This window comes from Orbilia oligospora (genome assembly GCF_000225545.1).
Source record: "Orbilia oligospora ATCC 24927 unplaced genomic scaffold scaffold00215, whole genome shotgun sequence".
NCBI lineage: Eukaryota > Fungi > Ascomycota > Orbiliomycetes > Orbiliales > Orbiliaceae > Orbilia > Orbilia oligospora.
This window is the reverse complement of record NW_011645772.1, coordinates 2733139-2748008: the sequence shown is the minus strand read 5'-3', so window position 1 is coordinate 2748008 and position 14870 is coordinate 2733139. Positions and strand designations below refer to the sequence as shown.

The window sequence follows — 14870 nt, the reverse complement described above, 5'->3', positions numbered from 1 at the left end:
AGGCAGTATGTCATAGTATGTGGGGCGGAGAGGCTGGATGCGACCTGAGATATGTATGGTAATAAAATAGATATCAACAACAGACGTCACTGTCACTGCACTGCAGCTCGGCCTGTGGAGGGGAAGACTTGTGATGAAGACGAATTGGATAGCAATTGGAACACTGGAACATGCAACGTTGGGTTAGTCTCATCCTGAGCGCGGTACTCCGTAGCTGGTGTAGCTGGCCTCTGACCTAGTTACTGCATATGAGCTCACGCGGGCAAGAAATAGAAACGGTTGTTCGGGCAGGCGGATAGTGACGTCGATACTCGGTCGATGGGGTGTCGTGTTGTCGTTAGGAACAATTGAGTGTTTGCCTCGGTGTTGTTGTGTTGTAGCCACGAGGCCGACATGTGCTATCAACGTGTTTGTCAACGCAATATCAGCAATTACTTCCCTCTTCGGCCACCTTTCAGCAGTCACAGCTTTTTCTCCTCTCTTCCTTTCTTTTTCCTGATTTTTCTCTTCACTGCAAAATCTTAAACGAGAATTCCAGGGCGTAGGGCTCGGGCAAGAATCGAGGGCAAGATCCATCGCCAACATCCAAACATCGCGTCAACCGCCTATTCCAGCAACACTAGTGAGTCGCTCCCTATCTCATCAAACTTCTTCATCGGGTCCATGGCCATGGGAAGATGGCGACGATCCTGTCGGTGTCAATGACTTGGTGCCGTCGGTGTCGTCGTCAGCTTCATCCCAACCTCTAGCATCGTTGTCGTCTTCGCCGACGTCTACGGTGGACGATGGCGATGACGACGACGGTGACAATGGAGATAGAAGAGTCCTTCGTCCCTCTTCCATTCCATGGAGGGGCATGATGATATGATATGATATGATCTGATATGATAGAGCATTGTTATGATATGTAGCTAAATGTTCTTTGTCATGATGCAGATACACATATAATCCGACTTTTACATCGCTCTAGGGTCTCAGGACCGCTATCGCCTTCATCGCTTTTGCAATGATTGAGGCTGCTTCGACATCAACATTGTCGGGTTTGTCTCTCCTACCGATGGCTACGATGACGGCTCTGTATATGCCAATTGCTGACTGTTGAGAAACTTGTAGTCAGCCATTCCAATGACCTCATGGACCACGGTGACCTAAGTGCCATTGCTGCCTTCAACAAGGCTCATGATGAATCCCAGAGAGCTAGGAGAGCTGCTACTCAATCGCCAGAAAAGCCAGCTCCGGTTGTCTATCAGAAGCCGTCGGTCATACAGCAAACTTCGAAGGTAGAGCCTTCACGGGTGAGCAGCGCACCGGCCACTCCAATTGCTGCTTCTGTGCCTGCCCCGCGGGCATCAGCGCCCGTTACGCCCTCTGTCCCACCATTAGCCATCGTACAGACATCAACTTATGTATCCTCCACGACGGGCGTTAAAAGGGCTGCCGAAGGACCCTTAGATACCCTTGGATCGTCTCCGAAGAGACAACAGCTTCTTCCACCATCTACTCTGTCCCAGTCTCGTATGAAGGAGGCATCTAGCGGGCCACAAACCACTGCACAGGAAACAACCCGACCTCTAATCGAGGAGTCAGCTTCCCGGTCTGAGTACATTTCAGATAGTGACGATGACTATGAGAGGGAGTCGGCTGATGACTCTCTCCCTGGCGCCCTGGGGTACTCCTTTTCGAGTGCCTTTTCCAATGGTCAACTTCTAGACCCCAGCCAACATCTCAGAATCCAGTCCCTGCCTATCCTTGATAATCTGGTAAGCTAGCTGTGCCTGCCATACACAACCTGCGAGCTTGCCTGCTAACTCTGACGCAGTCATCTCAGCTGCTTAGCACACTACTACAGGGCCAATTTCAGGATACCTTAATTACAGTCACCCAACCGGAGACTGATCAAGGCCAGGCATATGCAACTCTGAAAGCTTTATTTTTTCAGACAAAACGGCTTTATAGCTCCGAGGCGTTCTTGTCAACTGACGAACTTCGGTTCCAGGTCGCGGAGCACAGGAACATGATACGGCAGGTCAATCTTGCAACATTTGTTACTTCTCTCTTTGGATCTACGGAGGTCGGATTCTTCCATCTCAACCGATACTTCTTATCTACGTTTGTCCCTGAAGGTGGACGCCTCCTGAAGAACCAAGGTGGACTATTCCTTGGATTGAAAACCCAGGCCTATATATCTGCTATAGATACTGGAGAAAAGACTAAGGAACAATTATTAGATGATTTGTTCGAAGATGACATTGCCGGAAAGCTCACTGATAGGAGGGGGGGCTCAAAGGAACTCATTCCAAGTGAGATCGAATTTCTTGGTCGGGTTAAGAACCGCCGTGAGCAACTCGAAAGAGCACCGCTAGATGTCCCTGTCCTTCGAGAGATTTACCCTTGGCAAGATTGGCTGCGGGAGATGATTCAATATGTTACCAAGCACCGAGACTCGATCCTCGCCCCCACTACACGGAGGAAATTAAAACGACTAGAAGCTGCGCAAGGTGACTCGAACAAGCACATGTTCCAGGCCCAGACGCAAACACCTGGTTCTTTGTATGGTCAACATTCAACCCTGTACACACCCCCTCCTGGATCACAACCGGTATATCCTGGCTATAGTTCCGTGGGGCGTCCAAGTATGCACGCAGCGTACTCGGCGCATGTGGCTGCTCCGGGTATTAGCCAAACTTCTCTCTCTGGCAACTCTCCCAACCCGGCCCTATCTGTTGGCACTTCACAAGCCGTGACACCCCATCCAGAACAAAGCACCCCCACACATATCCTATACGAACAAGCGAGATTAGCGGCCACTGCTCGCCAATCCCCTAATGCGCGCCGAGCGGGGCTTCCGTCTCAACGTCGTCCATGGAGCACCGAGGAAGAACATGCGTTGATGGTCGGTCTAGACTATGTCAAGGGGCCGCATTGGTCTCAAATTCTTGCTATGTTTGGAGCTGGGGGAACTGTTAGCGAGGCGCTAAAAGATCGCAATCAGGTTCAATTGAAGGATAAAGCACGTAACCTGAAGCTATTCTTCTTAAAAAGTGGAATGGATGTACCATACTATCTACAGTTTGTTACTGGTGAGTTGAAGACGAGAGCACCGGGACAAGTTGCGAAGAATGAGAAGAGGAAACAGCAAGAAGAAGAGGCAATTCAGAATAGAGCAACTGTTGACGCTCTTAATGTTCTTGCCGGCGGCGCCACCAACGGTGAAGGCCATTCTGCTCTCCGAGCACATGGTCACCATTCACAACCTATGTTACAGCCCCCACGGCCGCAGCCTACGCCTGTCCCAACAGCTCACCACCCACAACGTTGGGCGATGTCTCAAGGTTCACCACCATCACAATCACATTCTACTGTTACTCCAAAGACGGAGCCTGCAAACCATTATCACAACACTCAGGCTACCCCACGACAACAGGTTCAGTCACAGGCTGCTCAGTATCACACCACCTCCTCCACAGCGGCAAATCAGCACCAACAAGCTACACGCGCACCCCAACTATCACAATCCCAAATACAGGCACAGGCGCAATCTCAACCACAACGAGCTGCAGCCTCTGCTTCCCCACAGCAACCCGTTGCCACTCAAATTCAGACAGCGTCCCATGTCCAACGCCCTCCATCAACTCCGGTTGCAACCGCTCCGCCGTCATTGACAGCGGCGGTTCCTAAACAAACACCCCCTGTTACCCCTCTGAAGACTCCATCTGTTTCTGCTGTTCCTCAGCAGCAATCACCTCGACAAGCACTTGCGACTCAGAAGCCGACCGCGGTCACAGCCCTCCAGCCTTCGGCATCGCAAGCTACCACAACAACTCAAGTAGCTTCGTCGGCCGTTGCTGTTGCTTCTCATTCATCACCTTCGGCCGTTTCTATACCCTCTAAACTGCCATCTTCGAATATCCCTAATTCGAATGGCCATACCCCTTTACTACTTCCATCTTTGCCTGCCCCTAGTGCTCCTCAGCCACAAGCATCCTCTACTATATCTCAGTCCCCATCTGTTGCTCCTACACCACCTCAGCCACTTGCTTCTCCCGCTATACAGGGCCTAGCTGAAACTATGGCGACGAATGTTGAATAGGGATTCATTCGGACCTAGTAGTGGAGGCCGATAAAGCATTAGAAGTGGTACCCCGGAGTCTTTCTGTTTATCAGCTGGAGTCCACGGAGTCTTTCTTTAATGTTATAATTCTTTCGTTCCTTTCTTCTATGCTTATAGTCCTGCTCCTGCTTATGTACGCCCCCTAATGACACATGCATGTATATTAGGTCCCCCCCCCCTTTTTTTTTTAAATCCCCTCCTTTTTCCCCCGGGGTAGATGAATGTACACATATGGTTTCTCTAAGGAGTTTACTTTCATGCATTAGTTCTTCTACTCATGTCTTCACCGTAACGAGAACTTTTTTTTACTGCTCTTCTCCGTTCTTGATACCCTTGAGTTTTTTCGCATCAGTCTTCATGATTTTAGATGTATATAAAAACGGACTTGGGGGTTGTGCACATATATATGGTTCTGTAGATATTAAATATAATAAGGACTGTAAGGATAAATAAATTGGTGGTTCACATTCATCCAAGGCATTATATTAGTATTCTCTTGTTGACCCGCTAACCTGCTAACCTAGGAGGTGATCACTTGAATATCAATGTGAACCAGTACTTTTTTTAGGTTTAGTATTCTGCCGCTAACGCCATGCATAGTATATATATATATTACCACTACATGCAGAGAAGTTTCTGGAGGCATAGGCCTATTGGTCGCTCGCTCCTGAACAAGAATTTGTAGATTTCCAAGTGAAATGGCACACCTAAAGTTAGCCAGGCTACCGTGCATATTAGCCTAGAATGCCTGGTTCAACCGTTTGGATATGAAAACGCTGACACTGTATCGCTAGACCTATAGGTTGGGTTGATCATGTATGTGAGTCTGTATGCATAGCCATCAGAAGCTGATGACGTAAGTTTTCTCCCAACGGTACAGCCTGGGACGGCCATAGGCGGGAACAATGTTGTAATAGGCTATACTTACAAGTATAAGTTAATTGTTTAGCCCTGCGGGATTAAAAGGCCTCGAGGCTGGAATCGAAATATGAATAGAAGAGCCTGTATTCATGTGTCCACACAAGGGTGATTTCAGCGGTATAAATACATACTTGTAGCCTACTACTCGAAATAATGAAGCCAGAGATCTACTGAAGTTCTAATTTCTCTTATGATCCCTCATATAGTAAGTGTTATCGTTAGATATTTGACTTATATCTAGTGACAGGTCTCGAGCTGGCCTCAATTCAATGGCCAGCATACAAAAATAACACACACGTACAATGTGTTGAACATTTTACGCTTCGACATAGATATACAAGCAACGTCGGTTAATGGTTCATCATTAACGAAGAGAGTGTAGATGCGTCATAGAATGTTAGTATCAAACACGCAATAAGTAATAAAATCGACGATTTCCTTTGCGCTTCACATCGTTGATGCCTACTTGACACAACGAGATACCCTACTCCTCTTGGAGTTTGGCTACAACCTTCTTTGCCGACCCGCCGCTCTGGACTTTGACGGCTTCAATGAAGCTTTCGAAACCGGTTCCACCTACGAGGCTATATTCGCCCGGTTTAACTTTACCAACATCGACGAATGCTTGAAGAACATCGATATACTTGAAGAGGATTTCGTTGAGTTCTTTCGATTCAGGGCGAGCGAGGGGTCCGAGAGAGATGGGATAAAATTTAGCACCGCCAGGGAGAGGGCCAAAATCTTCCCTAGTATGAGTTAGCAAGATAATAAAATAGAGGACAATAGTCTGGTGGAGCTCTATGTGCAACAGAGGACAAAGGATAAGAGTCGGACTAGGGGGGTATAGTTTGTTGGGGGGAAGTCGGTACAAATTTGAAGCTTTTTTTTTAGAGGATAACTCCTATGGATGAGGTCACTTACCAGTCATTGACAGAGGCGAAGTATTTTTCTCCGGCATCGTCCTTGATCTCTTCGAGAACCTTCTTGACAAAATTTGCGTTGTAGGCGGTGGTGTCGATGATTCGGTGAAGCTTCCCTTTAGTGATTTTCTTTATTTTGGCAATCTGTTCATCAACAGGCGTTTTGTAGTCGACAGTCTCATCAGCACCATGAGTGAAGGCTGCCTGTATTTGTGGAAAGAGTAGTTAGCACGGGTACTAAGGGATCGCAATTTATCCCATAAGCCAAATAATTATGTGCATGGCTGCATTAGGCTGGGTAGTTGAGGTCTACTGTAAGAGGCGGCAATTTTAGGGTCTATAGTGGGGGGTTCCAAGCTGTGTGCATGGCCATATGGAGTGTAAAGGGATGCGGGGATTTGTAAGGAACTCGAGGAGTAGGTTAGGAATTACTTACGCCGACGGACCTAGCTGATACACTAGCGACAACCCTGTAGCCAGACAATTTGGAGAGCTAAAAGGATCGAGTTATATATCAGTTTTATTTCGTATGCATTTAATATTCGCAAGATAATAATGGGATAAGCACAGATTTTCAAAAGAAAATCAAAAAAATCATTCGATGGCCAAACGGAACGTTGATACAACAAAACCATGTACTGCATCCTTTGGTATGGGATACGAATCTCGTAAATCAGCAAACAAGGATCAGATAGGCTGCTTACTTGCACGGCATAACCTCCAACGCTTCCTCCGCCTCCAAGAACCAATACCCATTCGTCAGAGATAGCTGGTAAGTTTTGTGGGTCTGGGAGAGCGATATTTAGGCCGCTCCACAGGCCAAGAGCTGCTGTCTATAGGATTTTCGGCAAGGGTGTCTTTAGTTAGGGCATGCAAAGACGGGATAAAGGGCTCATATGATCATGCGAGTTGGAAAGAGTGTCAAGGATTGGGATACACCTTGAGTGTACATGAATGCATCTTGGAGCTAAGTTGGAGAACACTAACCTGACTGCCAACTCCCATTGTAGCAGCTTCTGCAAGGGAGATGTGATCTGACTTTTTAAGGGCTATATCATCTCTGAAAAGGCACTGCAGATACAGACCCGGTGGCAAAAAAAAGTCTTCGTCAGCTATTATAACTGGGGGGTACAGCATTGCATGATGTGCTTACGTATTCTGCAGCCCCTCCGGAGCCTGGGAATCCTACTCCTTGACAGCCAAAAACCTGATCTCCAACTTTGAACTTTGTGGCTTCGCTACCCACTTCGACGACAATACCTGCCACATCACAACATGGTGTCCATGGCCAACTGGTAACGAGAATTCCAGAGTTTCTCATCAACTCATCGCTGTTCAAGGATTTTTTTGTAAGATATGGGTTAGACTGTATACGTATGTATATATGCGCATAAACTCAGGTATGTATACTTACACTGGGTTGACTGCACCAAAAATCGGCTTGACGAGAAGTTGGTTAGAGTCTGGGGCAGGCTTTTCGAGATCGTCGGTTACTTGATATTCACCGTTAACCTCGTTGACTTTGACTCCTTTCATTTTGGTATTGTCTAGAATTAAGGATTCCATAAGTCTTAACCCATTTTGAAACCAATAAAGGGGACTAGTTTGACATAGAAATTCGTCGAAAAGTTTTCGCGAAAATCAAGCGTACGTACTGTGGCTTTGGTTTAGGCGGGGTCTAGTGATTTTGGAAAGCTTGCGTGAGGTGGTTGATTGATTATAACCACCAGATAGTAGTGGGAGTGATAGCGAAGAAGATTTTGTGGTATTGGAACTAACTTGGAGAAGGCTATAAATTTATAAAATTCGAAACAATCTCGTAAGCTCTGGAGTTTCCCGTGGTCCGCGAGTTCGAGTTTTGCTATAGGTGTTTTCTGTGATGTTGGGGATTTTGCATTTGCATATGCACATGCACCGCTCGAGGACTAAAGTATAACGTTAAGCTAGCTTGATATCCCAAGGTAGTATGTTTTTGAACTGTAAGCAGTATCGCTGGAGGGCCTTTTCAGCTGCTTAATTCTGCAAGAAACAATCTAATCCCGGAGCGTCGGAATTATGTCACAATCCCCCATTAATGCCATTAGTTCCGTGAGTCCGCATGGAAGACATCAAACCCCGCTTTATGGCGAGGTCGACATTGCGTTGGTGTTGCAATCTGTGCAGCCATAATTAGTTTGCACTAATTTCTCCTGCTGTCTTCCATGGCTACCCATATGCCATGCATGTGTTTTCCACGAGAGTTTTCCTTGCCCATGAATAAGCATATCGAAATTTGGGTTTACTCAGCAGAGGAGGGGCGGAAGTCAAGTTCTAACGGAGGATTCAGCGGGGGGTTTCCCATTTGAGCCTCTCTTTCTCGAAATTTCACAGTGCATGCACATCCTATTAGTTATAATGACTAAATATAGGCCCTTTGTCATCAACATCGCAATGTTTCCGCGATTTGATATTTTTCAAATTTGTATAGATTCATCAAAACTGCTATCTTTCTTTCGGGCGAAAAATAAAGAAAATACTCCGGGGACACATAGTTCGCAAGCTTGGCTGGAAATACAAATTTCATCGTTCGTTCGGGTGAATTAAAAAGCGAAAGTCTATCCGACCCCCGGGCCTTGGTTTGCCAAAAAAAGGTCAGAATCAGGAATCAAGCATTCTTTCGCCCTCGAGATCTTGCCATGACCGCTTGGCAGGTACCAGCATTTGACTGGTGGGTATTAAATCTAGTATCACTGTGTTTGTGCTTGCTCAAAGTATCGATTATAGGGGTTCTGGATTTTATCATTGGCGATGCTTTGAACCGAGTCAGATTTCATGCGACATTTATTAATATCTTCTAGAGTTCGAACGTTCATACGGCATATACGTTCGCTACATACTACTTACATGAGAAACTGTCGATGTATTAAATTGGCTCACCCTTGTCTAATTGTATGTAATGGAAAAGATCAGACAATCGAGCCCCGTCTTTCCCCGGTTGGTTTTCTTCTGCAAGCGTTTTCACACTATCTCCGTTTCAGCTTCTCAGATCACAGGCAAAATCATTCTGCCGATTTGTGTGAAAATGGAATGTCTCTCAGGAGACTACTAATAATACTACTCCCCGATGTTACCTTCATTCTTCCCAATTTCAAACCCTGTTTCTCTTCATTTCTTTATATTTCCTGCCTCGAGCTACGAGACCACCTCGAGCTCGATTTTCTAAAAGTTTTCCGCGACGCTGTTTTCGCCAAATTTAAGCCTTTCCGACAGCATCTAAGCTAGGGCTTGCGGTCGCACGACGAAGCAATAGAAATAGCAGCTGGTGACCCTTGTCAACTTCCACTCGTTTATGAAACTTATGATGCTGCTCCACGATGCCACAAAGTGGCTCCAGTCAACACTTTTAACATTCGCTAGGCCCTCGACGCCACGCTCGGTGTCCGCAGACCATAGTCATAACCGGTCGCACTCCACTCTTTCTATAGCCTCAACGACTACATCCGAGAGCAAGCCTCTATTATCTGCGTCGAATGTTTTGTCAATTGCCCCAACGGTTGCGAGACACACACTCCGAACATGCATTCATTTCTCAGTTCCTTCGTTCCTTCAGCCCACTACTCCCTCTACGCCTATCCTCCCTGCAAATCAGACTAGTTTATCACGCGCTAGTCGAGCACACATGCTCTCTTCTACGGCATACCTTGATGGCCTTAGAGGTACTGCTGCCTTTCTCGTATTTATATACCATTTTGTATATGGGTATTTCCCGACTCTCGAGGCTGGCTTCGGGTATAGACCAACCGACATGAATCCGCTCCAGCTACCCATAATTCGTCTTTACATGTGTGGTGCTTCTATGGTATCGATCTTTTTCGTAATTTCTGGTTATGTTCTGTCTTATAAGTCAATAACACTAATCCGGCGCCGGGAATACTCTTCGCTCCTTTCTACTTTATCATCTTCCACATTTCGACGTGCAATCCGACTTTTTCTTCCGACATTAGTTAGTGTTCTTAGCATCGCGGCTTTAATTCAATGCGGCGCGTTTACATGGGCATGGAAGCATGCCAGGCACAAGAAAGAAATTCTAGGTTGGCGAGAGCAGGACCCGCCAATCCTCACGGGGTTCTCTCGACAGATGAAAGATGCATTCTGGGCATGGGCTAGAATGTCAAATCCCTTTATCTGGAAAGAGTACTTTATCACATATGATCCGCATTTATGGACCATACCGGTGGAGTTTCGCTGCAGCATGGTTGTCTTTCTATCCTTACTAGGCCTTTCGAAAGTAAAATCTTGGGTCCGATTGACGACTTTGAGCATTATAGCCTTCACATGCCTTTTCTATCTCGGTAGATGGGATGTATGCTTGTTTCTTTCTGGATCAGTGCTTGCTGAACTCACAATCATTCGCTCGGAAAAGAAAATAAAAGGAAACAGTTATATGTTATTTCCTATTTTACTTCTCGGGCTATATCTTGCATCTCAGCCGGCGCACGAACCCGGAAAAACTCCAGGATATAGGATGATTACATACTACACACCGAAAACTGTGTCTGAGAAAGCGAGGTTTTGGCCAGCCATCGCTGCTATAATCATTGTCTTCGCACTATCTTCATCAACCCCAAAAGGTCTACAGAGACCATTCACGACCGGATTTGCCCAATATCTCGGCAAAATCTCCTACGCTTTATATCTAGTGCACGGGCCAGTGTGTCGAAGCCTTGGGTATTGGAGTGTAATTAAGATCTGGGAGTATACTGGTCGGACGACAACAGCGGGATATATTGGTGGAGTATTGGGAGGCGGGGTCTTGGTTTTTGCGACAGTGTTTTGGGTTAGTGATATCTTTTGGAGGATTGTGGATGTTGGATGCGTAAAACTTGCAAGATGGGTTGAGAGTATTTGTCTGGTCAAGACAGATGGCCCAAGCGAGAAAATAGTTAATTAATGCGGAGGAAAGATTGGATCTACTTGGTCTCGTTCCCAGCTAGACGCCACAAAGGGAGGCCTGTTCTACTGATATTATTATTCGATGTTAAACATATTAACTAAATTATAATGGCACAGATCGAAGCGGTTGAAGGCTTCATGAATTCAGGGAGGCTAATACACATAGGATGTCAGACGTACATACATACATACATACATATATATATCTAGCAAATATTCGAATTTTACACCTACCATTGTTATCCTGCGCATGTTAATATATTTCCAAATATGGCCCGGGCAAAATATCGACAAGGCCAGGTGCTAGGTAAATAAACTATATAATAATACGAGAATGTCCACACGGATATAAAATTACCTTTAATGAGCTCACTTCATTGCATTGCAATGTCGTGTCTGGTCTATCATATTGTCGTGTATTGATTGGCTTCTTCGTTGTCAGTCAACGGGATCATGAAATGGTCGATTAGATGCATGTACGGCGGATTAATTAATGTAACAGACTTTGGGATGTACAGATCCAGCCTTGCAGATTCCCACTTGTATATGCACCGTATTCATCTCGAATTCAGCTCCGCCAAAGTGGAACCCGGAGGGCAACGCGACGAACACAGGCAAGATTATTGCATGGCATCTCGATCTCGACATCTTGGTATATTTATTAGCCCCCAATATTCAATTTCTTTCGTAGCGGAATCGGGATATCTCGTCATCAGAACGGTAGCAAATTTGATTCACAGCTGAAGCTCTGGAACCGAATAACCTTCAAGGTAATCAATTCTAAGACAATCTCTAAGACATCTAGATGTGCCGACATTTCCGAAGATGGCTTGGGAGGATATCTTAGGGAAGATGTCGGGAGGGCCTCCGAAAGGTATTTTACAAAATGTTTTGGAAGGAAACCTAAAAATACATCTCGACCCCTCCCAGAAGAGTCATAAATACTGCAAGCCAGACAATGCAAGCCGCCCTAAACAAGGCTTTCAATTACTAAATGAGGCTCCATTCTAGATACTGGTCAAGTCAAGTAAGTGGAAACGAGCTGGCACCGAGGTCTAGTGCAGCGCCCCACACCGAGGGAAAAAAGCTTAGGGTGGGACTAGAATCAACCCAATCACCCGCTGCGGCTGACCCGTCCAAGGATGCAACAGCGGACCCACTGTCACATCGTTCCACAAGCCAGCTCAGAGCTGTTCATAGGAGGTTAGACTGCGATACTATGCACACCGATACAGCCACTCTGAACCTCGAGTGGTCGAGAGTCGCTAACATTCCGGAGGCGTTTTTGGTCGACTTGCAACTCTATCGCTTCTTCCTACCATTGGAGACTTTATCTCTTATCGCCCAGAACCGAAAGACAGAATTTATATCCAATCAGAGGTGTTGAGTAATCTTGCATTAGTGTGAACGCCGCGGGAAATATATAGAACCATACATTTTGAGCTGAACATGACAGCGCTTGGGATGTCTATTAGGCATTACTAGGACTGGTTTCGTAACAACGATATCGTTAAAGAGTATAGTCGCCAGAGCGGAGTAGTGAGTAGCCGTAATGAGATTAACTAGCCGATATGTGGTCGTATTATTTAGTATCCTTGTGAAACAGGCCATGAGCAGATATTAAAAGTGACTATGTCGCTGTTTGAAACGTGGAGCTGGAGGATAAGCGAGAGTGCTCCACCAGTCGCAATCGCGGTAATCCTGCTGGAAATCGCAATCGGAAAGCTACAAAAATTCTAGTGCCAGCTGCCAAGTACCACGAACTTCTCCAGCTATTGTTGTTGTTGATGGCCTAACCTGAGAAGGCAGCTAGCTGCAAGTCAACTAATTCCGATTCGAGGGAAACCCGAGGCCAACCTTCGGGATCATATATTAAACGGCTTTGAAAAAAGAACACAGGGAATGAAAGGGCTTGAAGGAAACCAGCGAGAGAACTGGTAAAGGAACTCGAGGATAGACCCAAAGTCAAGAGGCATGGAACAATAGGCCAGAGCTAGAGAAACGAACCGCAGCTTTGTTATCTGCCACCCTAGATTATAGAAACTGGGCCTGGTGACCGATGAGCCAATTAAGTGGGTATTTTGGGCAACACCGACTACGGTACCCTTATGATGAACTCGAGATATATGCATGCATGCATGATAGGTACTGCTCCCGTGATAGAGAGCTCGAGAGGGCGAGATTAGCTATTAGGGGAAACCGAATCAGCTCCGACGGCGATTGTGGCAAGGCGGAATGCTTTCACCCAATTAATAGAACGAAGGCCGTCAAAGTATTCATTAACTAAATGAATCAAGGGTTGAATGCGCGAAGGATAGAACAGCCGAGGGCTTAATCCTTCCGACGGGGGTACTAAAAAGCGTTTATGTTGTATGCATGATGTGTTGATGGGCAAATTGCAACAGTGATTGTAAACGTCGTGCCACTCATTGTATTATTTCGAATGCAGCTGCAAGCCTGAACTAACCCGAACCCGACCCTGTGTGCGGTGGCGGAATATTGGGCATGTATCGTCTGTCATTCCAATCACTTCGAAGGATGTCTATCACTATCCGTCCTAGAGAGTAGCTAAATTGGCCACTCTAAACAGGCTTGTGCATTTACCCCAAAGGTTCACTGCACTGCAGATTATAATTACAATATTCTCTCCGGTGCGGGCTCGCACTCGGATATCTTGACTGCGCACTGCGGCTATTGTATAGAATTGCCCATAAGTGGCTCTCGTGTGGGATAATTGCATGCAACTGCCTTTGCAAACGGTACGATTGGACGTGGGTAAAATTATAACTCAGTACTGCAGTGTGTATGTGTATTATATCCAATTGAAGCTAGCTGAGTGCCCAAAGTTTTTCATATGATCATGTGCTATTCTACTTAGGCTTGGATTCCTGAACATGTACAACATCTTAGCGGGTGAGGTGCTGGTTCCCAGACAAATGAGGGGAGGTTCTTTAATATAATGTAGATAACTACTCCTTGTATAAAAGAGCAAAACACTATAGTTTAGAATATACGAATTATACGAAGTACAGATACTGGGAGGTACAGCGCCGAAATGTAGAAGGCGAAAATTAAATTAAAATCAAAAGTCCGATCTTGACTTCCTGGGTCACTAGCCTAGAGAATCGTGCAACGTATACAAAATGGTGAACATATCTTCTAGCTACTTAACCAATTGATGTGGCTTGATAAAGTTAATTTAGTCTACAATTCAAATATTCTATAGTTCAGCTCGGCTCTTTTAGCCTAGCAATAATATCAATTATGTTGTAACCTTAGAATAGCGCGCAAGTGTGGCGTGGCTTGAGGAAAACGATTTTGTACTAGGCTTCGCAATTTTATAGCTTAGCCACGATCTAAAAGCTGCACTAGATCGGTGCCTGCAGTATAATAGCACTAGCAAAATCACGCGTAACTTTGAATGAAAAATTAAGGAGTATGTATATATTGGTATACACATTTATAATATCAGATCACATTCACTGGAAATTCAAGCAGCCGACCATCCCGAGTGGCTAGTTTAACGTAGCTACTAACATATTTTATCAACCAAACCCTCAATCCTATTCTTAGTATAAGATATTCTAAATTGCATTAGCTCTTAGCTAAAGCTCGGGTCACCCCTTGTTTATCTAGCTGGATTTGGCAGTGGCAGTGAATTGTCAATGAAGAGATGCAACAGGCCAACACAATTGCGAGTGGACCCGTTTGACCTCGTCAACTACTAATTTCGAGCTGATGGTACATAATTACAAGATTGCATAAGGGACCTGTCGGTACTGTGTAGACGCATATCGGCCCACATTATACATCTGCCATGCCACTAGATTTCGCTCATATGGGACAAACCCGACGGCTATCTCTCCAGTCCTTGAGCTCGTGTCAGTCTTGAACAAAGAAAAATGGCTTGGGGGCTGAAACTGCGTGGCGCATCTGCATATCGCGCATTCAGTTAGCCTCTTAGCTCGCTGCAAGCCAAAGAAAAA

General features: G+C 45.7%; 4 protein-coding genes across 4 annotated transcripts; 2 read left to right on the top strand and 2 right to left on the bottom strand.

The window, feature by feature from the left end:
- Positions 1–508: 508 nt before the first annotated feature.
- On the bottom strand, positions 509–858 carry AOL_s00215g811 (uncharacterized protein; the record flags this gene model as incomplete). Its single annotated transcript, XM_011130013.1, has 2 exons — positions 509–619; positions 649–858. The coding sequence occupies 2 exons, from the start codon at positions 856–858 to the stop codon at positions 509–511; spliced, it is 321 nt and encodes a 106-aa protein (XP_011128315.1).
- A 148-nt stretch (positions 859–1006) lies between these two features.
- Positions 1007–4090, top strand: AOL_s00215g810 (uncharacterized protein; the record flags this gene model as incomplete). Its single annotated transcript, XM_011130012.1, has 3 exons — positions 1007–1040; positions 1114–1760; positions 1820–4090. 3 exons carry the CDS (start codon positions 1007–1009, stop codon positions 4088–4090), a joined length of 2952 nt encoding a protein of 983 aa, XP_011128314.1.
- Positions 4091–5516: 1426 nt separating this feature from the next.
- Positions 5517–7488, bottom strand: AOL_s00215g809 (uncharacterized protein; the record flags this gene model as incomplete). Its single annotated transcript, XM_011130011.1, has 7 exons — positions 5517–5778; positions 5954–6156; positions 6389–6445; positions 6657–6785; positions 6940–7023; positions 7106–7283; positions 7367–7488. The coding sequence occupies 7 exons, from the start codon at positions 7486–7488 to the stop codon at positions 5517–5519; spliced, it is 1035 nt and encodes a 344-aa protein (XP_011128313.1).
- Positions 7489–10456: 2968 nt separating this feature from the next.
- AOL_s00215g808 (uncharacterized protein) lies at positions 10457–10882 on the top strand (the record flags this gene model as incomplete). The annotated part of the gene is made up of 1 exon (XM_011130010.1): positions 10457–10882. The coding sequence occupies one exon, from the start codon at positions 10457–10459 to the stop codon at positions 10880–10882; it is 426 nt and encodes a 141-aa protein (XP_011128312.1).
- Positions 10883–14870: the final 3988 nt, after the last annotated feature.